The 23,580-nt window shown below is 55.2% G+C and overlaps 10 protein-coding genes and 1 non-coding gene across 11 annotated transcripts; 4 read left to right on the top strand and 7 right to left on the bottom strand.

The window, feature by feature from the left end:
- Window positions 1-35: 35 nt before the first annotated feature.
- BP01DRAFT_407628 (DUF3659 domain-containing protein) lies at window positions 36-2,834 on the bottom strand (the record flags this gene model as incomplete). Its single annotated transcript, XM_025578801.1, has 3 exons — window positions 36-563; window positions 639-1,955; window positions 1,992-2,834. The coding sequence occupies 3 exons, from the start codon at window positions 2,832-2,834 to the stop codon at window positions 36-38; spliced, it is 2,688 nt and encodes an 895-aa protein (XP_025434098.1).
- A 1,056-nt stretch (window positions 2,835-3,890) lies between these two features.
- Window positions 3,891-4,517, bottom strand: BP01DRAFT_389410 (uncharacterized protein). The gene is made up of 2 exons (XM_025577919.1): window positions 4,036-4,517; window positions 3,891-3,909 (listed from the first exon to the last, which is right to left on the bottom strand). The coding sequence occupies exons 1-2, from the start codon at window positions 4,443-4,445 to the stop codon at window positions 3,903-3,905; spliced, it is 417 nt and encodes a 138-aa protein (XP_025434097.1). The 5' UTR covers window positions 4,446-4,517; the 3' UTR covers window positions 3,891-3,902.
- A 549-nt stretch (window positions 4,518-5,066) lies between these two features.
- BP01DRAFT_407624 (uncharacterized protein) lies at window positions 5,067-6,090 on the top strand (the record flags this gene model as incomplete). The annotated part of the gene is made up of 2 exons (XM_025578800.1): window positions 5,067-5,947; window positions 6,010-6,090. 2 exons carry the CDS (start codon window positions 5,067-5,069, stop codon window positions 6,014-6,016), a joined length of 888 nt encoding a protein of 295 aa, XP_025434096.1. The 3' UTR covers window positions 6,017-6,090.
- A 270-nt stretch (window positions 6,091-6,360) lies between these two features.
- Window positions 6,361-7,634, bottom strand: BP01DRAFT_266581 (uncharacterized protein; the record flags this gene model as incomplete). The annotated part of the gene is made up of 3 exons (XM_025571351.1): window positions 6,361-6,866; window positions 6,919-7,350; window positions 7,442-7,634. Coding segments are annotated over 3 exons (1,131 nt in total), but the record flags the coding sequence as incomplete, so codon positions are not given.
- An 837-nt stretch (window positions 7,635-8,471) lies between these two features.
- On the top strand, window positions 8,472-10,310 carry BP01DRAFT_176387 (uncharacterized protein). Its single transcript, XM_025570830.1, has one exon. The coding sequence runs from the start codon at window positions 8,571-8,573 to the stop codon at window positions 9,915-9,917; it is 1,347 nt and encodes a 448-aa protein (XP_025434094.1). The 5' UTR covers window positions 8,472-8,570; the 3' UTR covers window positions 9,918-10,310.
- A 392-nt stretch (window positions 10,311-10,702) lies between these two features.
- Window positions 10,703-12,202, top strand: BP01DRAFT_380027 (uncharacterized protein; the record flags this gene model as incomplete). The annotated part of the gene is made up of 1 exon (XM_025577199.1): window positions 10,703-12,202. One exon carries the CDS (start codon window positions 10,703-10,705, stop codon window positions 12,200-12,202), a length of 1,500 nt encoding a protein of 499 aa, XP_025434093.1.
- A 1,337-nt stretch (window positions 12,203-13,539) lies between these two features.
- Window positions 13,540-13,612, bottom strand: BP01DRAFT_t58. Its single transcript has one exon. It is a non-coding gene; the product is annotated as a tRNA-Trp (tRNA).
- A 552-nt stretch (window positions 13,613-14,164) lies between these two features.
- BP01DRAFT_313181 (DUF4419 domain-containing protein) lies at window positions 14,165-15,574 on the top strand. Its single transcript, XM_025572499.1, has one exon. The coding sequence runs from the start codon at window positions 14,354-14,356 to the stop codon at window positions 15,497-15,499; it is 1,146 nt and encodes a 381-aa protein (XP_025434092.1). The 5' UTR covers window positions 14,165-14,353; the 3' UTR covers window positions 15,500-15,574.
- Window positions 15,575-15,830: 256 nt separating this feature from the next.
- Window positions 15,831-16,175, bottom strand: BP01DRAFT_380025 (uncharacterized protein; the record flags this gene model as incomplete). The annotated part of the gene is made up of 1 exon (XM_025577198.1): window positions 15,831-16,175. One exon carries the CDS (start codon window positions 16,173-16,175, stop codon window positions 15,831-15,833), a length of 345 nt encoding a protein of 114 aa, XP_025434091.1.
- Window positions 16,176-17,038: 863 nt separating this feature from the next.
- Window positions 17,039-18,469, bottom strand: BP01DRAFT_176339 (uncharacterized protein). Its single transcript, XM_025570829.1, has one exon. The coding sequence runs from the start codon at window positions 18,181-18,183 to the stop codon at window positions 17,203-17,205; it is 981 nt and encodes a 326-aa protein (XP_025434090.1). The 5' UTR covers window positions 18,184-18,469; the 3' UTR covers window positions 17,039-17,202.
- Window positions 18,470-19,340: 871 nt separating this feature from the next.
- On the bottom strand, window positions 19,341-21,163 carry BP01DRAFT_176337 (pepsin-like aspartic protease). The gene is made up of 3 exons (XM_025570828.1): window positions 20,877-21,163; window positions 20,527-20,824; window positions 19,341-20,467 (listed from the first exon to the last, which is right to left on the bottom strand). The coding sequence occupies exons 1-3, from the start codon at window positions 21,048-21,050 to the stop codon at window positions 19,545-19,547; spliced, it is 1,395 nt and encodes a 464-aa protein (XP_025434089.1). The 5' UTR covers window positions 21,051-21,163; the 3' UTR covers window positions 19,341-19,544.
- Window positions 21,164-23,580: the final 2,417 nt, after the last annotated feature.

The raw sequence follows: 23,580 nt of genomic DNA, 5'->3' as shown, positions 1-23,580 counted from the left end.
AGGACAATCTCATTCTTCGACCTCTGACCCAGCAGTCACTTCTTCTTACCACCAAGCCCTAAGCTCTCCGTCACCGTCCCCAAGCCTAGCCCTTCCAGCAGCTTGTCCACGCCTAAGCCACCCAGTAAACCACGTAGGAGTCCCCCCAACCCGAGTCCATCCAGTAGTTTGGTGACCAGACCGAGGACGCCACTCAGGAGGAGACCTACCGCGGCGATGATCTGGACCAAGGGCTCCGACAGCAGCGCCCACAACGGGTTGATCTTCTTCTTCGCGTGAGGCATGTCGGCAATCAACGCCTTTCCCTTTTCAATAGTTTCGCCCACCACCCGCGTCAGCTCCTTGAGCAGCTCGGCGAGATGATACTCCTCCGGGCTGGCTTCCTGAGAGGCACTGCGGGCTTTCGCGGCAGCAGCAACCTGGCCGTCCGGATCCAGGGCCCGCAAAGCCCCTTTGCACTCCTGCAGGCCGTTGCCGGCCTCTTCGATTAAGGGCTTGACTTGTTTCACCAGCTGCTCTTCATCGAGCTCCTCCTTGGGAGTGCTATTGGCGCGCTCAATATGCTACCCACCCAGCCAGGTCTCGTCAGTCATCGAGCTATACTTAAGCAAATGGCCTGGAGATCGATCTGCACATACCTGCGTAATCTGCTTGCACAAGGGCTCCACCGAGTCCAGCGTCTGTTGTATGATGGAAGCCATCTTTTTGGCCAATTCTCTCTGCTTCTGCTCGCGCTCCTGCTTCTCACGTTCTTCGGGCGACAGCTCTGGCTCTGGCTCCGATTCAGGTTCGGGCTCAGGGGGGAGGTTCTCCAAAAGCGTGCATTCGCCGATTTTGTTGCCCTCATTGTCGACGACATATCCGTTCTCATCGACAGTGCGACCGATCAGGTTGGAGAGTTCCCCTTGGGTCAGTTTGCCGATCACATTACCATCTTCATCTCGCACCTCGCCATCCCGGTTGACTTTTCGGCCCGCCATCGGACTGATATCGCGGGTGGGTTCCTCTGGGGTCCAGGGTTCAGCCTTGCCGATGGCATTCCCTGCCTTGTCCAGGACTTCACCATCCTCATCGACAGCTCGCCCCCGGAGGCGTTGAGGGTCACCTTCCACTAAGCGGCCAACAGTGTCGCCGTTCACATCAAGCACCAGCCCGTCTTTGCCCACCACCAAACCTTCGAGACCAGAGAAGGGCCCCTCCGGCCGCTCTCTCTCAGCGGCGGGGAGAAGCTCTGCCTGACCGACGACGCGGCCGGAAGAATCCCAAACCTGGCCCTGTTCGTCCACCGACTTGCCCGCCAACTTGCGCGGATTGCCAGCGACCAGCCTTCCATATACCACTCCGGCCTCGTCGACTATGTTCCCAAGCTTGTTCACCGTCTTGCCGGCCAAGATGGACAAGTCCTCTCCTTCCTCCTCTTCTTCTGGCTCTTCTGGTTCCGGCTCTGGCTCCTCGTAGGGCTCTGCCCGGCCCAGTCGATTGCCTCGGCGGTCCAGGATATCGCCATCTTCGTCGACTGCGCGGCCGATGAGTTTCTTCGCATCCCCCTCAACCACCTGCCCGACACGTCGGCCTTCCTCATTCACCACATATCCATCTTCGCCCACCACTAGATCCCCCAGATCGGCGAAGGGGCCCAGCTCATCTTCTTCCACGGGGAGAGGCTGTGCTTTGCCAATCACGTTCCCGCGCTGGTCCCAGAACTGGCCTTTGTCGTCGAGCTGGTATTTTCCCCGGAAGATTTTCTTTGCATCGCCCTCGATCAACTCCCCGACCAAGGCTCCTTTGGCATCCACGATCCCACCGAACTTCGTGCAGGTGAGTCCTTCCAGGGTGGAAACATCGGGGATTACCGGGGCTTCTTGATCTTCGGCCTCTCCTTCTCCTTCTTCTGCTTCTCCCGCTTTTTCCTCGCCCAACGCTTCTCCCTCTTCTGCTTCTGCTTTCTCTTCTCCCTCTTCTGCTTCTGCTTTCTCTTCTCCCTCTCCTACTTCTGCTTTCTCTTCCCCCTCTCCTACTTCTGCTTTCTCTTCCCCCTCTCCTACTTCTGCTTTCTCTTCTTCCATCACTTCTTCTTTCTCACCCTCTTCTTTTCCTTCTTCCTCTTCCTCCCCTTCTTCCGCGCCTTCCTTCTCTTTCTCTTCTGCCTCTTCACCCGGGGCTTGCCCTAACTCTGGGATTTGACCCTCGCCTTCCTCAGCGGCCTCTTCTCCCTCGCTTTTCGGTTGCTCGGACAAGGGTTGGCTCGCTTCACTCGCCGGTGGTTCTTCAAGGGATTGATCATCGGCCGCTTGGAGGTCAGGAGCTTCTTGCATTTTGATCTCGTCCGAAACTGGCTCTTGGTCCCTTTGCTCGTCCGCGCCCCCCTCCTCGTCGGTCGGCATATCCGGGAGACTTTCGCCCTGCTCCGAGGTTCCCGCATCCTGAGTGTCGCCGGATTTTGCTTCAGCCTCCTTCTCGAGGAGCTGGACCCGTCCAATAAGATCACCCTCTTCATCCAAGATCTCGCCATCCTTCCCGACGTTCTGGCCGACGAGGTCATCCGGGTCTCCCTCTACCACCTCCCCGATCGGCTGTCCTGCCGGACTCTTGACCACCCCCCCTTCATCGACACGCAGCCCTTCGAGACTCGCCAGGCTGAAGGCGCTACTCTGCATCTCATCCGACTCGGACTTCGAGACCGCTTCTTGCGCGGGCGCCGGCTCCTGGGCTGGCTGCGCGCCTTTGCCCACTTTCTGGCGGGCTCGGTCCGCCGCCTTCGCTGGAGACCCATTCCCCGCCGATTTGACCCCCTTGGCGAAGCGCCCCAGTCGATCGGCCGCCGTCTTGCTCATGGATGAACGCGGCGAAGAAGTCGCCGAGCCGGTGGCCTCGGTGCCACCCGCCCCTGGCCCGGTGGTTTGTCTCTGTTCCTGCGGCCTCGGGGACTGCTCCTCCATTGCGTGGGGACTGACTTCCTCCAGGTTCGGATCTTGCTTGCCAGTGGGCTTTGCGGCTTTCTCCGCGGGGCGAGAGCCCCGGGAGGCCAGTTTCTGGGCCTTGCGCTGGGGCTTGCCCGGCGTCCCCGGATGCGCGGCGGCCTTTTTCACTTCCATGAGGGTTTATATTGCCCGTTCCGTAGGCAGAGTGCAGGCTGAGGATAATCTGTGTGGATGCGATGGATTCTCAAGTGATCAAATCCTACGGACCCAATCACTATACGTCCTCCCTGGCACCTGCGCACAGATTTATACAAGTTGTTGCTCTACCCATTACTATCACAAGACAACCCGACTCACCATCATGGATACGTCACGTCGCTTGTTGGACACGATCGAAATACGAGGTTGAATACTCCGGACCGCAAGCATCGACTTCATCCACGGCCGGGCCAGCACTAGCGCGGCATGTACCCATGGCACAAATTTCGCAGCGATATACTTTCCGAGCCATGGGATACGGGGTTCGCAGCGAATCGATTGCCACGGACACGATTTGTGCACCGTTGTGCTGAGGCACCGGGGGCGAAGCTGTTCTTTGTGTGCTTGCGCTGCGTCTGGTTCATCGGATTCTTGTACATTGTGACTTGGAAAGTCTACTTCTCTGGGCCTGGTTAGGCTACAAGGCACGGGGAGATCTAAGCCTTCGTAGGGAAGGAGAGACGTCATGCAGATTGCCAATCTCGCGATGTGCGCTGTGGAACCTTGGATTCGGCCCTGCTATCATGTGTATATGTACATCACTGGAATTGAGGGGGAGGCGACTTGAGTATGACATGGCTGTCATCTGTAAGAGAGCGGGTCCTAGTCCTCGCCCATGAGGTGGTCGCAGAGGCAGAACTGAATGTACTGTACGCTGGATATGGATATGAGAGATTCCCCTTGCCGTCCCTTCGCATATGGAAACCCAACCCCTCCCCATGTTCAGGACCTTTGAAAGCGTCAGAGATTAGTCCTAGTCGACAGAACACTCAGAAAAGAGACTCTGAAACCATCACCGCCTGTAGCCCGTAGTGCACGGCACAGGAACACTAGACAGGAGGGAGCAGGTACTTACAGCAACGCTAAAGTGATATCTCCGTGGATTTTCGCCTTCAACTCCACCTCGATGTCCAGATTTAGATCCAGCTTCAGCTTCAGCCCGGTGTCTTCCTTGTCGGCCTCCGGCTCGAGCGACCACCCCTGCGCACCACCTTGCATCGTCGTCATGGCCTGTTGTTGCTGCTGCTGTTGCTGCTGTTGATCGCGCGGGTCGATGGATTCGTCAACTGAGGTCTCGGCGGACGATGGGGCTCGTTGTCGCCGTCGACGGGGCTGTCGCTGCAAGGCACCGGCGGTCTCGTCCGCGCCGGCGGTATCCTGGAAAAAGTCACGCTGCTGCTGCTTCTGGCGAGATTTCGTGGCGGTCTGGGGTTGTCGCTGGTTGTCTTGGGCGCTTGTAGGCGACTCGGGCGGTGTTGCAGCCATTTTGGTTGGAGGGGGCGCGATATAGATTAGATAAAAGAATACTTGGTCACCTCCTGCGTGAATAATGCTCTGATACTATAACCTGGTCAAAACAAACTAGTATCTCCCACTTTTGATAGCAAGATTATATCCCACGACAACGGCCGAAAGTCGGGGGGGCAAAGGGGCGAATACATACAACTGGGACACACCAAGTGCATGACGTACGGGCCTCCCTCCGCCCCTTCGGCCGTTCAGCTGACCCGTGCGGGCCCTAAACAGACACAGGAGGACGGCAAATTCAGCCTTGGAGCCACACCCCTACACCTACGGGAAAGTCCACCTCGTATTCCACCATCGCTTTGTGATTTCGCGTTCCACAGAATCGCATTCTTGGTTGACCCATCCCCTGGTTGTTCGACCTCACTCGCCATTCCCTCATCGTGACCTCATTTCGTTTGCCCCGGGGGGCGGGTGCGAGCAAATGTCGTGGGAAATGTATCTCCGCTGCTGCGTGGGGGATGGATTAAATGGAGTACTACTGCGCACCACGCCCCCGAGGTTGGATAGAGTATAATCTGCTGGAACTACAATAGCTTAGCTTTTGTTGTGTATGCGGATCCTGTGAGGCCTTGGCCGATTATGACGGATTCCGCTCAGGATCGTCCTCCTACTGATACTACATCCGTGAAGCGTAAACCGCCAAAGCTGCGTCGCAAACCGCCGCCTGCCGAAGAAGCTGCGCCTGCTGAGAAAACAGCCACAGACACTGAGAAGAAGACATCGCCCGCGGAAGATTCCCCTGCTGAGAATTCTGCTGAGAAACCTGCTGAGAAACCCGCTTCGGCCGAAGAGCCTTCTTCTTCCACCGCCACCGAGAAACAGCCCGAATCGGAGACTCCGGTACCTGCGCAGGAGAACTCATCCGGAGAGCCACCACCTCCTCCCACCGAGCAGCCTCCCCCTACAGAACAATCACCAGCGGAGAACTCCGACGAACCCGAGCAGCAAACGAACCCATCACCACCAAACGACCCGTCCACCCCCGACGCAATGGCCGAGGAAAATCCCCGCCCAGCCGAGTCCCCCCCCGCCTCCTCCTTTAACGACGACGACGACGCCTCCAGTTCCCCGCAGCCCCAACCCCAGCGCCAACCGCGCCGTCGAGCCCACCCCCCCGTCCGCGACCCCTCCACCGCCTCGAGCTACCGTCAGCAGCGCCGCCGCAACCAGCGCGGAGGGAACCAGGAACTCGGGCCGCTCGGGGGGTTAGATCCAGGTAATTTGACGCAGGGGGCGGGTCAACTCGTCCAGAACACCGCGGGAAAAGCCGTGAGCTCGGTGGGGGATACGGCGGGAAAAGCGCTGGGAGGGGTGCTGGGGGGCGGGCAGGTCCAGGGACAGGGCCAGGGGCAGGAGAAAGGGGGGAAGGAGGAGCAGTTGCGGTTGCGGTTGGATTTGAATCTGGATGTGGAGGTGCAGTTGAAGGCGAAAATTCATGGGGATTTAACGTTGCAGCTTCTGTGAGTTTGACATATCTTCCTTGTTGCCCCCGAGGGGAGATGACGCTAACGTGGTTGTCTAGGAATTGAAATGGTGAGGGAGATGTGTGTGTGTGTGTGTGCTTTGGTAGTGGGTGATATTGGGGAAATTGGATCAATTGGAGCATTGTCGGTGTTTGTTTTGTACAGTACGAACCTCTTGTGTGAAATTAGTTTCTTTTGTTGGCTTTTTCGTAAATTTTGTGACTTTACGTAAAGTTCATACATCCTCTGGCGCAGAGACATCACTCTCCCTCCCCAGACTCAAGCGTAAGACCCTCCAACGACAACCCATTCTCCGTTGACCCCTTACTCTTATGCTCACTCTCTGTATCCATCCAATCTTGATCCGACCCCGTCCCCCCCGAAACCTCACTCCCACTTATTCTCCCCCGCAACACCGCGGTGGCCGCCTCCCCCGCCACCACCGGCAGCCGCTCCACCCGCGGACTCCCCCCCGGAACCACGCGGGAATCCAGCAACCCCACCTGCAGCAGCACACTCGCCTGATCCCAGTACACATGCTCCGAGTACAAGCGGGCCTCGCCCGTGCACAGCCGCGCGATGCTCACGACCACGATCTGCACCTCGCGGCCCGTCGGCGGCACCCCGGGTAGGATCCAGTCCATGGGTTGGGAGTGCACAAAGGTCACGAGGACCTCGTCCACGAGGCGGTCGGCGCCGATGGTGCGGGAGAGGAGCTGCAGCCGCATCGAGGGGGGTTTGTGGCGGTGGAAGTTGGCACGGTAGAAGGTTTCGAGGGGGCGATGGCCCGTTGCGCCTTGCAGGGTCGGGGTGTAGAGGGCGGAGGGGGGTGGGGTGGTATTGTCAGTCTCAGGGTCAGTCTCGGGGTTGGACGGGGAGGGGAGGAGGCCGGTGGCGGAGGTGGAGAAGTATCGCGCTTGAGGGAGGGTCAGTGTTTGAGCAATGGAAAGAGGTGGGAGAAGACACACCCTCCTGCATCCGGTCCCAAACCGACTCCAAATCCACCTCGCGCTGGAACCCCCGCTGCAGCGCATCCAGCGTGCGACTCCACGCCACCTGTGCGTGCATTGAGCTGTACTCCTCCAGATCGTGCTCCGCGAACCCCGCCAGCGCCCCCACGTACGAGAACGCCGGGTACCCCAGCGCCAGACGGTCGCCGAGCCCGACGCCGGGGCCGACCTGCTTCTTCACCACGGTGGCCTTGTGGCCGGTCTTGGACGGTGGGTAGTGCACGTTGACGGTCTGGTTGGCGAGGTGGACGAGGACGTGCATGGAGGCCGGGTACTGGCTGGTCGGACCGGGGATCTCGGTGGGATAGTAGGCGATCAATGCACCGAGCTTGTTGGTGTTGGGGGGTCGGAGGTAGTGGGCGAGGCAGAAGGAGGCTGCCTCGCCGAAGCCTGCGAGGGTGGTTAGCTTGGAGAGAGCGAGAAAGGAGTGGACGCATGGGTTGGGGAGCCGGTTGAGGAAGAGGTCGTTGTAGAAGCTCACCTATGATGGCGTAGACCTCGCTCACTCGCAAGTCATGCTTGACGGCGTCCAGCGCAGCGATGTATTTCTTGCGATCGCGCTGGAAAGGGATGTAGATGGCCCGGAAGCCTTCCCGTCTGCAGCCCTGCAGGAACTCCTCGTCGAACTGCTCATCTTCGGCGGTTATGCAGAGGTTTGCGGTTTGTGTGCTGGTCGGAGATGACTGCGCCATTGGAGGATATTATGCCCGCTTTGCGGGTCGTTTGGGGATCGTTACTACGCCTCGATATAATTGAGGTTCATCTGGTATGATGCTAGTGGTAGGGGTTGGCGCCGGGAAGAGGTCTCTCTGGACAGAAACGAAGCTTCGGGATGAGGTCATCCCATCTTCACCATGTTGCTCTATCATGATGCTTTGTTCAGGTCCGTTTGCGGCGGCTTAACCGCACGAGCCTGGCATCCTGCAGTGGTAGCGAATGAGCGTACCAGGGTTTCGTATTCGGGTGGATGACTGCATGGTGGCGACTGGACTTAGTCAGCTCATAGTTTGCAGGTAGAAGAAAGAGCTTCGCGATGCGCATCTACAAGACCTTTTTCTGCTGTTTATCGATGATACCGGTGAATCTATACCAACCTTACAATCTCTAGTCAGATCCGTGCTTCTGAGCAGGTTCGAAGAAGTTCAGCCTGAGATGGAACGCTGTACTTGAAGTATAGATATCGGCTGGCCATCCAACCTGAAGATAATACCATGACTATGATGGCTAAGGGCGTAATGACAGTCTCCGGCCTGTGTTGAGTAGGGTTTGACACTGATGCTATACCACTGTACTATATAGTATGATTATAGTACAATATAGTATAATATAGTATAATATACTAGTCTGCCGGTGCCGATCGTACCCATATCCGGTTAGACAGTCGGACTCCCGATCTGGTAAGAAGTGCGGGCACTATGCCTATTCCAGAATACTGAAGCTATTCCGTTCTTGGTGCCCGACCCCGATTCAAGATGGATAAAGAAGTTGACGGTACACGCTTCACCCACCACCAATCACTCAAGTGCCGCCTCAGTTTCTACCAGACTTGGAGATCGCATTTTCCAAGATATCTTCTCCGGCTGTTGACAGTTAAACTCAATACCGCAGCCATGAGTGAGGGAAAGAGCTACGAGTTGTCGGATATCGACAAAATGGGCTTCACCAAGAGCGTGAAGATCGTCATGTTCTACAAAGTTGAAGACACCGTCGATCCAGAGAAAGTACTTCCCTCATTGCTGGAAGGAGTGCGACACGCCATCCGCCGATTGCCCTTCCTGGCAGGAGACCTCCAATTCAACGAAGCGGGAAAGCTCTGCAGCGTGACGACCCCGGAGAGCCAAGTCGACCTCAAGGTCCAGCGGTACGACTTCGGACAGTGCGAGCCGTTCTCTGTCCTCGCCAGCAGCTCGTTCTCTCCGAGGCTAGACCTGACCAAATTTCTCCCCAAGGAGCCAGAAGGCAAGCAGCCAGCCTGCATCATCCAAATCAGCCTCATAGAGGGGGGCCTCACTGTCGGACTTAGATTCAACCATGCGGCTGGGGACTGGACCTCCCTTGACACCTGCCTCGCTCTCATCTGTCAGAGCACCAGGGCACACCTGGAAGGCCAAGAAATGCCCACCTATACGCCAGACCTCAACAGAACCGCATTCAACACCCCGGCGCCCGACCCAGCCATCACCCGCCAAGACCAACTCGCCAAATTGCCCTTCTTCAGCGTGATCGAGAAGACCCAGTTCCAACTCAACCCACCTCCACCTTGCCAAGCGAGCATCTACCGAATCTCCGAACCCGCCATTCAACAACTCAAAACGCAGTGCACCCACTATCTCGACGGGGTCGACTACATCACCTCCTACGACTGCATCTCCGCCCTCATCTGGAGGGCCATCACCCGCGCCCGCCTCCAGGTCCACCCCGAGAAATCAACCGCACCCACTCGCTTCGTCCATCCCATCGACGCCCGCACGCGCGACCCAGAGCACCAAACTTCCCCGCAGTATTTTGGCAACGCCGTGCTCGCCACTCTCGCCGGCCCGCTCCCCGCCCACGCCTTGCTCGCCGACGACGAAGCCTGCAGCCTCGCCACCGCCGCCAGCCGGATTCGCCAATCCATCCCCACCATCGACGTCTCCTCTTTCGCTGCCATGACGGGGCTGATGGCATCTCTCGCGCCGACGGAGACTGTCGCCCCAAAGGCGGACTTCGCGGAGATGGACGTGTTCATGAATACCTGGTACTCGGGAACTGCGGAGAAGTATGACATTGGGGCTGGAGTGGTTCCTGCGGCGGTGCGCGTGCATGCGGCTATGCCGGGGGCCTGCGCGAGTATTTTGCCGAATTTCTCGCGCGGCGGACCGCGCTTCTTTGATGTGTATGTGCAGACTCCGGTTGATGTTCATGAGGCGCTGGGTCGGGACGGGGAATTTTTGAAGTATTTTGAGTATCTTGCGTAAGGGAGGGGGTGGTGTCTGAGCTTGAGTAGAGAGGTCTGGATGTTCTGGGGGTCTGTTCGAATAATTGGCAAGCCGAGATGCACAGTAAGAACCTTTAATCGGTACGGCCGTGATGCAATGCAAATCAATTGATTAAAGCTTTGCGCAGAGCCCACAATGATACAAGATGCGGAAGGCAGGGCTTCCCCCCCGACAACCCTAATTCCAGCCAGCGTCATCAGGAGGAACCAAGCCGAACCAGCCGTACTTCCCACTTTTCAGAGAGACCATAACTTTCTTGGTACCTTTGGAATGGTCGAGACCTGAGTCATTTGCCGTATGTGCTTCAAATCTTTGGCTTTGGCCTGACCAGAAGTTCACTGCTTGGGGTGGTCCGCAGGAGGACGAAACCAGCAGATTATAGGTATATCGCCAGGTCTGGCAGCAGCGGGAGGTGGATGAGAACGTATGGCTACATCTGTGTGAACGACTTTTTGTTGACGGGAGAATCAGAAGGAGCACAAAGCAGGGGTACCATCGGCATTCAGCGACGATGGCAGGTGCAGCCCTTCTCTTCCGAACAATGGGTGCATGCATTGGGATGTTCGCTCTTTCTTCGTAGCGCCTGCATACGCGGCTCTTATTGCCTGTGCCCACATGGCTCGTAATTTCCATTTTGGCACCAACGTCCCACACGATAGCAACACAGCAGTCAACAAGCTTTACAAACCCCGGACTCAACAATCTTGACCCGTGACGACTGAGAGCAAGGCAAATACCACGGGCTCATCACCCAACCCTCCAGCATGCCAACACAAACCCCTCTTCACGACGCCTGCGTCCTAGCCCTCGTCACCCTCGCAGAATTCTGGGGCCTGGGCGTCCTAACCCCATTGACAGCCCTTGACGACTCCGATCTCGAGGACGACTTCATTCTGGGCATAGATGGCCCCAGCGCCGTTGAGCTCCTTGAGCAAGTGCTCGAAGAGTGTCAGACCCTTGACGAAAAGCTCGCGCAGTGGCCCTTCGCGCGGGCGGTAGTCGGCGACCCCGCGCTAACTAGAGCCTTTGACTTGCTGTGCAGTACCGTGGAACTCGCGCAGGAGTGTCGGGATATCGGCAGCGAGTGCGTGTCTATGGAGCTGTCAGATTTGCACTGTGAGGAATTCTGCAAGGATGCCTGGAAACAGATGGGGGGCCGGTATCAGTGGTGGGGACATGATCTCGCGCGTGATCTGCCGGGGAGTGACTTCGCGGTGGTGCAGAATCGCGTGCGGGAGCTGCGAGCGATACGCAACCTGTATGATACGGAATCAGTGCGTTACGGTCTCGTGGAGCTTCAGGCCGAAAAGGCCATTTGGAGGATGCAGCAGCTGTTGGACGGGGTGCACGATCTAGCGAAGGAGGCTTGGAAGCAGATATTGGATATCGCGGACAGTGTGAGACAGTCGAGGTTCCGGGAGGCAGATAGGCTGTTTGATCCTCAGGATCATGTCGCGTTTGAGCTGCAGTGCATGGCGCATCTTTTTGCCCGTCGCGAGGATCCGGTGATTGAGGACGAGGAGGAGATTGCGGTGCGAACCCCGGAGACACCGGACATGCAGACGAAGGTCTTGGCCCTGCGGAAGCACTTGATCGCGATGAATATGAAGCGCCGCAACCGGTTTCTGCATTTCCAGAAGCAGGCTGAGCATGTAGTGTACTCTCTGGAGCACCTTTCGGCCTTCAAAGAGGATGGCGTGGAGCTGCCAGCGCCGCCTGGGGCGGAGTACTTTTACGGGGGCTTCAAGGATACCCCGATAGGCCTCGTCACCAAGCAAACCTCGACCTACGGCTTCACATGTCCCGCCTGTCTCGACTGCCAGCCTCCCAGGCTCGCGGGGCTGTTTGAAACCTGGAACTATCATATCGAAGACGACCTTCGTCCATATATCTGCCTCGAACCCGACTGTCACGATTCAATCTTTTCGGACCTCGCTGAGGATGGTTCGGCCTGGCAGGAGCATATGCTCGACGAGCACTATTGGACGCTGCCAGCCTGCCCGTTCTGCTGCTGGCCATCGCAAGTCAATGCCGTTATTCCGGAGCACCTGCTTGCCCATATTGCGATTGAGCTCCAGTATTTTGCCTTGTTGGCTCTGCCCTGGGCAACTTCGCCCCTGACGCAGCCAGATGCGTTCAAGCAATGGTATGAGAGGAGATATCCCCGCGAGGCAGTGCTGTGGTATGACTTGGAACGGCCCCAGCTCGAACAATTCTACGACTGTTTCCTTGACGACTCATCAACCCTGAGTTCGACACTCTGAACTATGCACTATGCCCATTCAATCTCAGTAGTGCTACCTCTTCCCTATCTGTCTGAACTCTGCTATCTTCACGATCCCTCTGCGTATGGGTAGCCGCTGAAGAAGAATTGAGGTTTTAGTGAAGTATTGCATCCCAGGCAAGCGAAATCTACATTTTGCCCGGTAATATGTCTTCGTTTTCGGATTTGAGGCTTCGGATGGGCAGGGGTTTTTTGTGCAATGCTTTGCTTGTCTGCTTGTTTGCTTTTTTTCTCCCGCTCGCTAGATATTTAGGTTAATCCCGACGCTTCAACAGCCACCATGCAGGATGGAGATCATTCGATGACTGATTTATGTATGAACGCTCCTGGCGCGATATATCCTATCTGCACGTTTAGCCTCGCTTTAAGAGCGGCGTGACTCTGGAAACCCAAGCAAGCGTGTGCATCCCGAACCAATGAATTTACTTTGGCAAACACATCTGGCGCTTAGGGCGGGAGGAACGGCTGACCGGCCTGCCGCGGTTCATGTGTAGACACCAAGGCGGGACCAGCTAGTCGTTGCATGTTTGCTTGAGCTTCACAAGCGTATTCAAGCAAGAGATAACAGGAGGCCTCGACGATGCGGCTGTTCTATTGAGCTTCCCTGGCAGGGCTCTATTCACCCATCCGTTGCCTTGAAACTGACTTTCAGAGGTGGCTGATCACCGGTGCTTTTGTTCGGGTTCGTGGTTTAGAGCTGCGGATCTCGGGGCAGCCCTATCTTTATTCAGGGTCGTCAGACGGGAGAGACATCCTGGTTATGCAGGGGTGATGTGTTGTGGGTTCTCTGGTTACTTGTATTCCTTGCTGTCCGGCATCGTGTCATCGTGTCTAACGACATAAGAGACAGAACTCAATCAATTTGCTTGCATGTTGAGAACTGATCAGTGAAAAGAAGGGAGTTTACCTTGGGCAGTTTGCATAATCCAAGATGGTTCCTTGTCGCCAACCAATCGAGCTGCGCGAAACCAAGAGCTTCTGTACGATCGAGTTGTCCGACTCTATAGATGTTGTTCTCCACTCAATAACTGGGCTGAGTATGACGCTGAATGAGGACGAGATTTAGACACCCTCTTGAGTGGCTCGTTGTTCGACAATTCGACGCCGAGAATGGCCGATAAGCCCGGGGATGTCTGGTTGATGAAGAATATGGGCAACTTCGAGTGGGTCGAACAGGCCACGCCGATTAAGTCATTTCAACAGTAGGTCATGTTCTGGCTGAAAAGCATCCGGATGAAGTATTGTACATAAGTTAAGTGCAATGAAGAGAAGTGGTTGGTTTCCATAAGGAAAGAGAAGTAGCCAAAAAAGAATGGATGAGCCCAGCCCGGCTCGATCAGGCAACCTTACGATCTGGAGTCGTACGCGCTACCAATTGCGCCATAGGCCCATTCGTTGAAGTTAGCGGTTTTGTATACATATATAATCTCCAATCCATCTCCAGGATAGAAATAAACAAATACTGGTAGCATTGACACCGACTATGGGGCTGTTGCAGAATCAAAATCAATACTTGAAGGTGCTTAATATGGCAACGTGCCAATAAAATCCTGAGCCGCAGTAAGATTGATAGTGGGGTAGAGCGATCGACCACAGTAAATCCAGCGATGTTCGGGCGTAGGTCTCGAGCAAATTGCCGCAGGCTATCTTAGCCTGATTTCTGCCCAATTCACATACAACAGTTAACCGCGATATTATAGTAGACTTCTATTTTTGGATTACATAGTCCTTACACTTCTGTTCCAATAAGCATATAATTGAATAAGTAAGTAAAGCTGCGACTAAGGCAGTCCCCGCAGTTCCACCCTGTGCTCTTTGTCGGCGTGTGCGTGTAACGCCTCGCTTCAGCGAGATCACATGATTTCAGAAAGAACTGGGGATATGTAAACACCACGAATTCGTGGAGTTCTTCTTCTTCCCTTAACAATTTAATGATTCTCAAGGCATCAAGCTTTCCCCCTTGAGCAAGTAAATCCATCAGTATTACATTTGTAATCAACACTCTTGAACATTTCTCCACCAACATTTCACCTTCAACCTCTCTCCACCCATACACACGCCATCACCTTCGGTGGATCTCCACTCCCTCACAACTTGTGACATTTAGCCGTCAACCTCTCAGTCAGGCCAAATGCCGGTCACCATCCGCACCGCAAACCACAGCGCACGGGAGTGGCAGTCCACCGGCGCCGTCAGCCACGACGCGCTCTTCAAGGGTTCCTGCCCTCAAGAATACAAGCAAAGCCAACGCATCATACAAACCGGCCTCTCCCACCCCCTGGAGCACAATCACGTTACCGACGCAGAAAATGGGTTCGTTGACGCGCTCACGAGCGCCTACTCCAACCACCACCACCTCACCCTCCGCCCTGAAGACATCTGGTTCACCATCCTGAGCCAAGTCTCCTTCTTCATCAACGCGAACGCCGAGGAACTCCGCGCGCATTTCGTCGCCCACGAGGGTCGCAAGGAACTCACAGTCACGGCGGCCGGAAGCGTGGACACGGCCGACTTTGGCGCGATGGCGCACGCGATGACGACCGCAATTCAAGATCACGTGGTGGACGCGGGCCTTCGCGCTTGGATCATGCCGGAGTTTAGCACCACCACTGCTAACGATCGGGTGGTGGCTGCGGTTCTGATGATGGGGAGCATGCAGAAGTACTTCACCTATCAGTTTTGTTTGATGTGTGGCATACCCAGCGTGACGCTCCTCGGGGAGCGTCGCGACTGGGAGATGTTGCTCGGCAAACTGGACCGACTGCCCGCCCTGGGCCAGGAACCGACGCGGTTCGCCGAGTTGCTCCGTCCGGTGCTGACCAGGTTCTTGACCTCCTTTGACGAGCCCACGGCGAACGCGGTGCGCCATTTCTGGGGTCGGTGCGCCGATCGCCACAGTGGCGGCAGTGGACCGTCGTATCTCTCGGGATGGGTCACGGCGTTCTGCTTCTGGGACCCGCAGGGTAGGCGAATTCGTGACCAGTCCGAGGGGAATGTTGCTTCGTGTGAGCTCGACGGTGTACGGTATCCCTGGATCGACACGGCTGATATCCCGCCGGCATATGCCTCGGTTCCTGTTCGTCTGGATGATAATGGAACGGTGTATGAGACGGTGATGGTTGCGGGAATGATGGGCGTGAATGGCACATCGAGTGGTCTGCCACTGAAGAAGAATGGTGGCGCGGAGACAACAGGATTGGACTCTCTGCAACCGGTTGCAGGATGGGTCATGTACCAGAAAAAAGACAACGTCTCCGATAGGCACGAAGAATATTGAGACGAAGCAGATTGGCTCTTGAGCCACTCTATTACTTAGTTCTTACTGTACTTAGTTCTCACTGCTATAATTTTTCATACTTACTTTGGCTTTATCTTTTTCCTGTTGAGCCTGTTGTGACAGAGTTCTAGGTCTTCTGTGATTCACTAGGCACCTCACTGCCTCGGCCGGGGTGTCGATAGTTCCTCCCAGATAGCCTCATGTAGTGAGAATCAACCATGTAACTACCAAGTGAACCGCTTGGAATGACTAACACAACAATAGGAAGCCGTGAGTCAGGTGGCTCATTCCTTGCCTCCCCACCACTAGAGCCTTGGTGCCCTAATCCCCGTTACGTCCGTCTCTCCATCTTTCTTGGGGGTGTCGACAGCCTTGAAGCAGAGTGGGTGTTCACCTCTGCCGTGGCCGCAATCTCGTCAATGGCGATGTACTCGTCTAGTTGCGGCACGGAGGCCTTCTCAATCTGTAGCTTGATATGCTGGGCCGGTTCCGGATCAAATCGGGTGTCGATGAAGTATAGGGCGCTGGGGCCGGCAACAGCCACGTACGGGGTGTCTGGCGCCACAACCTGGCGGCCCAACACGGTTTCAATCACCTGTGGGACGTAGCTACCATTCCGGTATTCCTCTTGGGAGGTTGGAGAGCCCTCACATGGTCGGAAGGGGCTCAGAAGCATGGTAATCAGTAGCGGTGATAAGAGAATCGTTGGGATGCAGGTAAGAAAAGGAAGAAGAGAAAGACCTACCCTACAGGGAGAAGAGATATAGAGCTATCTACGTAGTATAATAGATAGCAGAGATTCTCTGGGAGTTGGAAGCCCGGCGAGGTACAAACTGGGAATGTCTTGGATCTTGCAAGCAACTCAAGTGCTACTTTGGACTCCACATCTGGCCTACCGGACAATATAGCTCAGCTGGTTTAGGACTATAACGAGGACCACTATACCTTAAGTAGGGAAGAATACTGTACTACATACATATGATGTCTCAAAGTTAAATTTTTCACTAAGATACATCTTGCCTAGGCTAGTGCCCCCACTTTACTAGTCAGTCTTGGTTGTGCGTGTGTCAAGAATGTACCATCCGCTCGGCTGAAAATATTAAGCCGTGAAGAGCCATAGACGCACGTACAATACAGTGATCTGCCGCCCTCAGAAAGCACGAGGTCGAGAGACACGAGAAAGTGCATTTTCAATAAATGACAATCAGGGTCATGGCCAAAACGAAAAAGGCCCCTCAAGCTCCGTCAGTGCGGGATTAGCCGGCGGGCCGAAAGGAATGATCCTTGGGTGAGACCAAGGAGCGGCAGTGCATTAAATTGGAACTGTACGGAGTACTATAATGTGAACCACTCCGTAATCATGTGGGCCTCTTAGTATGTCAGTGATTGTCGTGGCTTGGTAAACTTTCTTCCAAGCCCTATCTTTTCTGCGCTTTCCTGCGAAGCCCTAAACCGTTACAGCATACAGTATCTACTGTCAAGATTACTTACTACCCGAGTAATCGATTCAAAAATAAGCAGAAAACAATTTTTTTTTTCTTTTGCATTTTTCCCTTTCTTTTTTCTTTTTTCTTTTCTTTTTCTTTACATCTTCTCGCATACCAAAACGACAAGTTAACCGCAGTAAGATCGAATTCACATAACCGCTTTCCCACTCCTCTCAACTAAGTACCACATCAAAACTTGTCCCCCAGCACCACCGATCAAGCCTTAGCAGAAGGAGGACAGATCTTACCAGGGCCAGGCTTGCCCTTCTCGGGATCATCCACCCACTCCATCTTGTAGACATTGTAGTTGATGAGCATGACCTCGATCTTGCCCGCGTTGGCATCGATCAAAAAGGTATCTATGCCGTCCAGGACCTGCAGGTTGTGGATTTTGTCGTGGTACTCCCAGCGCTCCGTGACCCAGCCCTGCTGAGGGACGACGTGGGTGCCGATGATATCGTACTGGGTGGTGGGCAGCACGCTATTAAGCAGCCGCGCCGACTCCTGGATGCCCTCATGCTTGTAGAGGATCCGGTCAAAGGTACCCACGAACGCCATCTTGAGGTCCTTGGAGTAGTTCCGGGCGATATCCAGCGGGATATCCCCGATGTAGCGCAGCAGGATATGCTCCCAGTAGACCTCGGACACGGTGCGGCCCGTGTCCGCCGGCAGCTTCGCCGGGTAGCCGTCGAGCAGGTACTCCAGCACCTCTTTTGGGGGCTTGCTGGCCTCCTCCTCGATGTGGGCGGCCATCATGGCGAACTGCGCGCGCAGCCAGTCCTTGCCCGCGGGGAGACGCGGGTCCGTCACAATCAGCTCGGGGTGGTGGGCCACGATCCACTCGGCCACCCCGGCGTGGCTCTCGCCTTGGTCGAGGACCAGTTTGAGGATCGTGTAGCTGTTGGCGTCGCGGAGGGTCACGTCGGCCCCCGCAGTGGAGAGAAATTCCACGGCTTCCTGCTTGTTCGCGATGGCGGCCGCCATGATGGGCGTGATGCCGTGACATTCGGCGCATCGCATGTCGAGCCGGCCCGGGTCGTCTGATAGCAGGTCTCTAATGTCGTCCACGTTGCCGGCTTTGGCGGCCGCGAAGATGGGGTCGCAGTCCTCGATGGCTTCGCTCTCCTTGGTTGTCTTTTGGCCGCCGTGCTTGACGATGACGGGAGTAGGTCCGTTCCGCTGGAGGGTAGAAGGCATTTTGAATTTGAGTTTGAGAAATTAGAGATGGTTTGCAATTGATCGTTGGAGTGGATGTCGTGCTTTGGCTGGTTGCTTGGATGGTGAGTGCTACACTCCCCTCTTTTTATATTTGAATCTCCTTCCTTGAAGCCAGAGTCTTCAGAGTATCCAGCACTCATGAAAGTCATGACGTTGAAGATACGATTGCTGGTGCTACATGCGACTGTGCCATTCGAGCTGTAACTGGCAGCGCGGTAGCATCATGATCCAAACCCCGGTCAGGAGAAGAGCTTCACCCTGAAAACGGTTGCCTGGAGATATGACCTAGACGTTGCATCTACCCTCATCAATGATGCTTTCGGCGAGAGGTCAAGGGCTGGATCATGTAGCTACAGTGGTCGTTCCATGGATACACCTACAGTATCATCGCTCGAGCGTCTCCGGTAGGGTTGCTGGCAGACGTCATGGCATGAACTGAAGTGCTACCCGAGTTGCTCATGGACATCTTCGGACACTTCACGAGGAAGCGCGACAATCGAGATCTCCTGCATTCGGAAGCTCCATGCAGCTGAAGCCGATGAGCCTCTGAGATGCCTGGTCATGACGCCAGACACAGAAGTCTGTTCGTTCGCCATGTTACCTTGACAGGTGGTACACGGGGCGTGGACATGGCCGCGGGCATCCAATTGGGGACTTATCAAGACTATACCTCCCAAACATCTCAGCAGCACTCTGTTCTTGCCATCCTTTCGGTGATATCACTACTGGACAATCAACAGCCATTGGTGCCGATTCGGTGTCCTGCGCATCAATGCGTCATGGTGGGATTGTGATTTCACGTCGACGACGCTTGTGGAAATGCTAGCTAGCGTTAGTAGGTCATAGAACTGCATTGGTATCATGACTGCTTGACGAAACCACGGTCAGGGTGAGGGAATTGATGAGAGCACGGTTGTCATTATCGAGATCGCACGCGCAGACCTCTGCAATGAGACTCACATATAGTAATAATACGACTTGCCAGCCAGGATCCATGGGTCCAGTGATTTGGGCCTAGCGCGAATGCATCCAGCCAGTGTGTATGTGATTGAACAGATAGGCGACGAAAGTGACTTGGCGCTGAGAGTAGACGTGCGAATGATGTACTATACCCAGGATGGCGGCATCTCTCGTCTCGAGAATTATACCTCATTTCTGGCAGAGGAAAGCAATAGCTCTTTCAAGATAGGTGGCATGAGCTATCAGGAATGAAGTTGCAGTGGTAAGACCTGGTGAGCAGACATGAGTCAATCATAGGTGTGTACTATAGTATATACAAGTGGGGACTGCTCATCATCGTTACTCGATATCAACAATATATACAATTACAAAAAGGCTATCTACAGCGCGACGAGCAGGGCCAGAAACGAGGAAACCCCGACAAGCAGGGATCCGAGGCCACTGCTGCGCGAGATAGCGGTGACCGTTCCATTCTCCTTATCGTCAGAGCTACTGTCGCTCTTGCCTGTGGCGTGGCCTGTCGCCGCCGTCGCGGTGGCGGTCTGCGTGATGGGGGACCCCGTCACCTGGGGCACCGCCGTGGCGCCGGTGCCGATCTCCAGGACATGGTCAGAGCCCGGGTTGGTGTTGGTCTTGGCGAGGTAGATCTCGTTGTTGGCGAGGTCGTAGACGACATACGCGCTGCGCAGGAAGGTGTCGCCGAGGAGATAGACGCCGCCGCTGGCAGTGCTGCTCTCCGGGGCGATGCCGAAGGCGCAGTACCCGAAGGTGGCTTCCACGAGCAGGTCGCTCAGGCTGATGGAGAGGTTGAACCCGGAGAACTCGAAAACAACCTCGTAATCCGAGTCCTTCGCGTCGTCGCACTTGATGACCGCCAGTCCTTGGCTCTCAAAGTATTCCGCGCCAACGGTCTCGATGATATCGAGGGCGGTCCCGGAGGGGAGGTAGGTCAGCGAGGTCCCGCTGTCCAGGACGGCGAGCACTGGGAAGGCGGTATTGTTGACGCTGATGTCCTTGCCAGACTTGGTGACATGCACGCCGCTCAAGTTGACGGCGAACTCCGAGTATACACCATCCTCAGCCTGAATGGGGAGAGAGTGCAAGCTGCCGGTGTACTTAGCGGTGTTGATCCCGCCGAACAGGATGGTCCCCTTGCCCGCGTCGATGTCGTCTAGCCACAGACTGTATGCGGCAGATTTAATGTAGCCCTGATTGACGAGTGCCTGGGGCAGGTTTGCGTACTCCTCATCGTTACGGAGCTCGGCGAACTCGTTGCTGGCATATCCAACGCCAAGGACGCCCTCTGCGCACATAATTAGGAGGAGTGCTATGGACGAGACGGGGAACTGACCAGACACTTACGTTGGGTACTGCTCTCATCCGCTAATCCAAACTGAAAGGTTTTCAGGGTCACATTGCCGAAGGCGACAGTGTCTGTCACGTAATCTCCAACGGCTGCGCTGCCGTCCACATATGCGATGGCGAACTCGTCGTTCACAGTTTTGAACGTAGAGGAGGAGGAAGAATCGAAAGTTCCATAAGGGTTGTCGGAGCTCGAGTTGCCCGCGTTCACCCACAGATCGCTGCTACCGGTGTCCAGAATCACCTCCACCGGCTGCCCTGGGGTGCCGAGGTTCAGGGTGATTGTGTAGCTGACTTCCTGAAACGGCCGTCAGCAATCCTACTATCAAAGGCGATGACTTTGCGCTTACATTGTTGGTGAGATCTACTGACGCAGGCGTAGATCGTTTGTGCCGCGGATGGCTCACGCCCTGTCGCCGGTGGATATCATATTGGACGGTGGCTGGCTGCGCGCGCTCGTGGAGGACGAGAGCGCTTGTCGACTGGGCTAAACAGGCCAAAGAAAGAACGAGCGTGTTCTTCATGATCAACTACTGGACTGACTGGCCGGTTCGATGGTGTTGTCGATCAAGACGGAGACTGTAGCGGATGCAGGGGGTTTTGAAGGGTTTGAAAGCTCTGGGTGGATTGCCTGCGCCTGCGCCTGGGAATCCCCTAAACAGCGACCAATGGTCCCTAAATTGACACGCCGGCCTTGCAGCCCCGCTAACTATGACAAAACTAAGCCACAACAGTACAGTGACAAGATCTCTTGGCTATGGGGCTATGTAACCCTGCACTTGAACCCTTCGACCCTTGGCCGACAATTTGACTTCACGCGGTAGGACGATAAGGTGGAGGCTCTGCTTGGCAGCCCACCAGGTAGACCCTCGGGGCTAGAAGAACTGGCCACGCAGAATTGGTGTTGAGATTTTGGACAAGGCTGTGTGGACTCTAAGCCCTTTATGGGAGAGTGCAGGTGGCGGCTAACCTCCAGCAGGGACTAGCACAATATCCGAGATGAGGTCAAGCACTTAGCGCTTCTTAACCCATTGCTGCCTGCCAAGTTGTGGACCCACTGTCTGTCCTTCCCCCTTTCCCTTGTTTTTATCCATGCAGTGCCGAGTCCGACTGGGTGTGTGCCATCCGAGGTTTGGGAAAGTCAGCGTGACGAGAGGGCAGTGTGGCAGGCTCTTCAGCTTCTCCTGTGGAGAAGTTTCTCTGCGCCCCGGGCAAGGCATCTATCATATGGGATCAACGGCGGGACTCGAGACAAACAAGAAACATTACGGCTGTGGCTTCGCTTCCCCTCCGTGGTCACCACCCACCTGCTCGGAGTCTCGGAAGCTAACATTGATAACTAGTCGCTGACTCGTTGTTATCGCGGATCTTTCTATGCCTGAGTTGGGTAGAAAACTCTGCCGGCGTAGTGGGGGGTAAGCACCGGTGGACCAATGGAATCGCATTCTCTCCGGCAGGTAAAGTGGATTAATTAGGGGTAAATTGCAAGAAATCAGCTGGGAGAATTATGGAGTAGGGTCCCAAATGATGTCTTCCGGGAAGTGAGAGAGCCATAGGCGATTTATCGGTCTATCGATTTGTATGGAGTCAGGGCCGCAGGGTCCCTCGCGATCGACGCACATTGTGACTGCCGAGCCAGTGTATCGGTGAATTCCGTAGAGGCAGCCCTTCGACCCGGATCCACTTTCGGGGAAGAACTGTAGGTCTTGGGCTTGATCCGAACAGTGACTGTGTCTCGCAATCAATCTGGACAGATAAAGTTGGCTCATTATCGTGCGAATCGATCCTCTCCCGCCATTTGACGTGCATGGCAGGGACCTCGGTTGGGCAATGGACGACGTGCGGGATCATGTCCTCAAAAAATACACTAAGGTGCTACAGTTGCTGTCCACACCGACGGTGTCCGGTGAGAGCCTCAGGAGAAGCTGGAGGATTGAATGATGTTGGAATTGGTGGATTCTCCATTGTTACTTGCTTTTCCTCTTTGGTGAACCGATCGGGATCACGTAATATTAGGGCATCCTCACTCCACCACTACCTTATCGTTTGACGAACTATCAAACAATGACACAGTCAAGTGAGTCATCCAGACGAATGGGGTTCACAGAGTAAATTTGAGCAAACAAGCTGAATGAGACTGCAAGCCCATGAGAGCATCATGATCCGGCCGAGAGATATGCACCGAGGTCAGCATCATATCCAGTCCTAGCCTCGATAAAAGCCAGACAAGATCCAAATTTGGTACAGCCAAACAGTATCAGGGGTTAGCATATTAAGGATGAGCCTGAATCTTGGTAGGCTTGGAACCTGCGGCCGTTGGGACGGTGAACCAGATCCCAGCTGGCGTAAAGGGAGGGGCAAGCTGACAACACAAAATGCACTGCTGCCCCAACAATTATCATGTACATCTGTGCCAAGCAACATGATCAATCATGCCGGCGAGAAGGAGCAAGTCAGCAAAGCGGTGGTCGATGTATTCATCCCTTCACTCGGAGGTAGTCGACTTCCTCCGCGGGTCTAATCTGCATTTTCGCTTTCACTCGGCCGACGATGAGTCCGCACTCGAGACATACGACACACACATCATGGGGCGGTTTGTCTGCCATAACGACTCCTGCGCTTCCCTTGGCTGGTCCAGCAACAAAATCGCGATCACCATCCGCATGTACGGAGGACGCAAATACAATGCAAGGGTATATCACCGGCGGTGCCAAGAATGCGAAAGCCTCAGCCGGCCCATCCTTGACGACTCGTATGCGGAGCGGGTGGCATACAGATTAAAGCGATGGAGTGGAATTCAGATGGATATTCCAGAGTATCATGGGGACAGCAACGGTCCCCATGTCAGTTCTCTGTGCGAGGGGTGTAAGGCTGGACACTGCTCTCAGAGAGGGTGGTATTGATGGCAGAAGGGAATGCCTGATTTGCCTTTCCTAGTGTCGCGAGATTGATTTCTCTGTCTCTGTGTATTGCTCCCGGTCTGAGTTCAGAAAATTGATATTTGCATGTCTTCTCGGCCCTACGCACATTAGAGATTCGATATTTCCCAGGTTT

This window comes from Aspergillus saccharolyticus (genome assembly GCF_003184585.1).
Source record: "Aspergillus saccharolyticus JOP 1030-1 unplaced genomic scaffold BP01scaffold_5, whole genome shotgun sequence".
NCBI lineage: Eukaryota > Fungi > Ascomycota > Eurotiomycetes > Eurotiales > Aspergillaceae > Aspergillus > Aspergillus saccharolyticus.
The sequence above is the reverse complement of the archived record's forward strand: the minus strand, read 5'-3'. Positions and strand labels throughout refer to the sequence as shown.

What these genes read in the sequence shown, in the direction of transcription:
- BP01DRAFT_176339 (XM_025570829.1), bottom strand. Translation starts at nt 18,183, where the DNA reads ATGCCTTCTACCCTCCAGCGGAACGGACCTACTCCCGTCATCGTCAAG.
- BP01DRAFT_389410 (XM_025577919.1), bottom strand. Translation starts at nt 4,445, where the DNA reads ATGGCTGCAACACCGCCCGAGTCGCCTACAAGCGCCCAAGACAACCAG.
- BP01DRAFT_313181 (XM_025572499.1), top strand. Translation starts at nt 14,354, where the DNA reads ATGCCGGTCACCATCCGCACCGCAAACCACAGCGCACGGGAGTGGCAG.
- BP01DRAFT_176337 (XM_025570828.1), bottom strand. Translation starts at nt 21,050, where the DNA reads ATGAAGAACACGCTCGTTCTTTCTTTGGCCTGTTTAGCCCAGTCGACA. An exon ending in CAGTAGATCTCACCAACAAT is followed by an intron (nt 20,825 to 20,876) that starts GTAAGCGCAAAG and finishes CGGCCGTTTCAG; the next exon opens with GAAGTCAGCTACACAATCAC. An exon ending in GGATGAGAGCAGTACCCAAC is followed by an intron (nt 20,468 to 20,526) that starts GTAAGTGTCTGG and finishes TTATGTGCGCAG; the next exon opens with AGGGCGTCCTTGGCGTTGGA.
- BP01DRAFT_176387 (XM_025570830.1), top strand. Translation starts at nt 8,571, where the DNA reads ATGAGTGAGGGAAAGAGCTACGAGTTGTCGGATATCGACAAAATGGGC.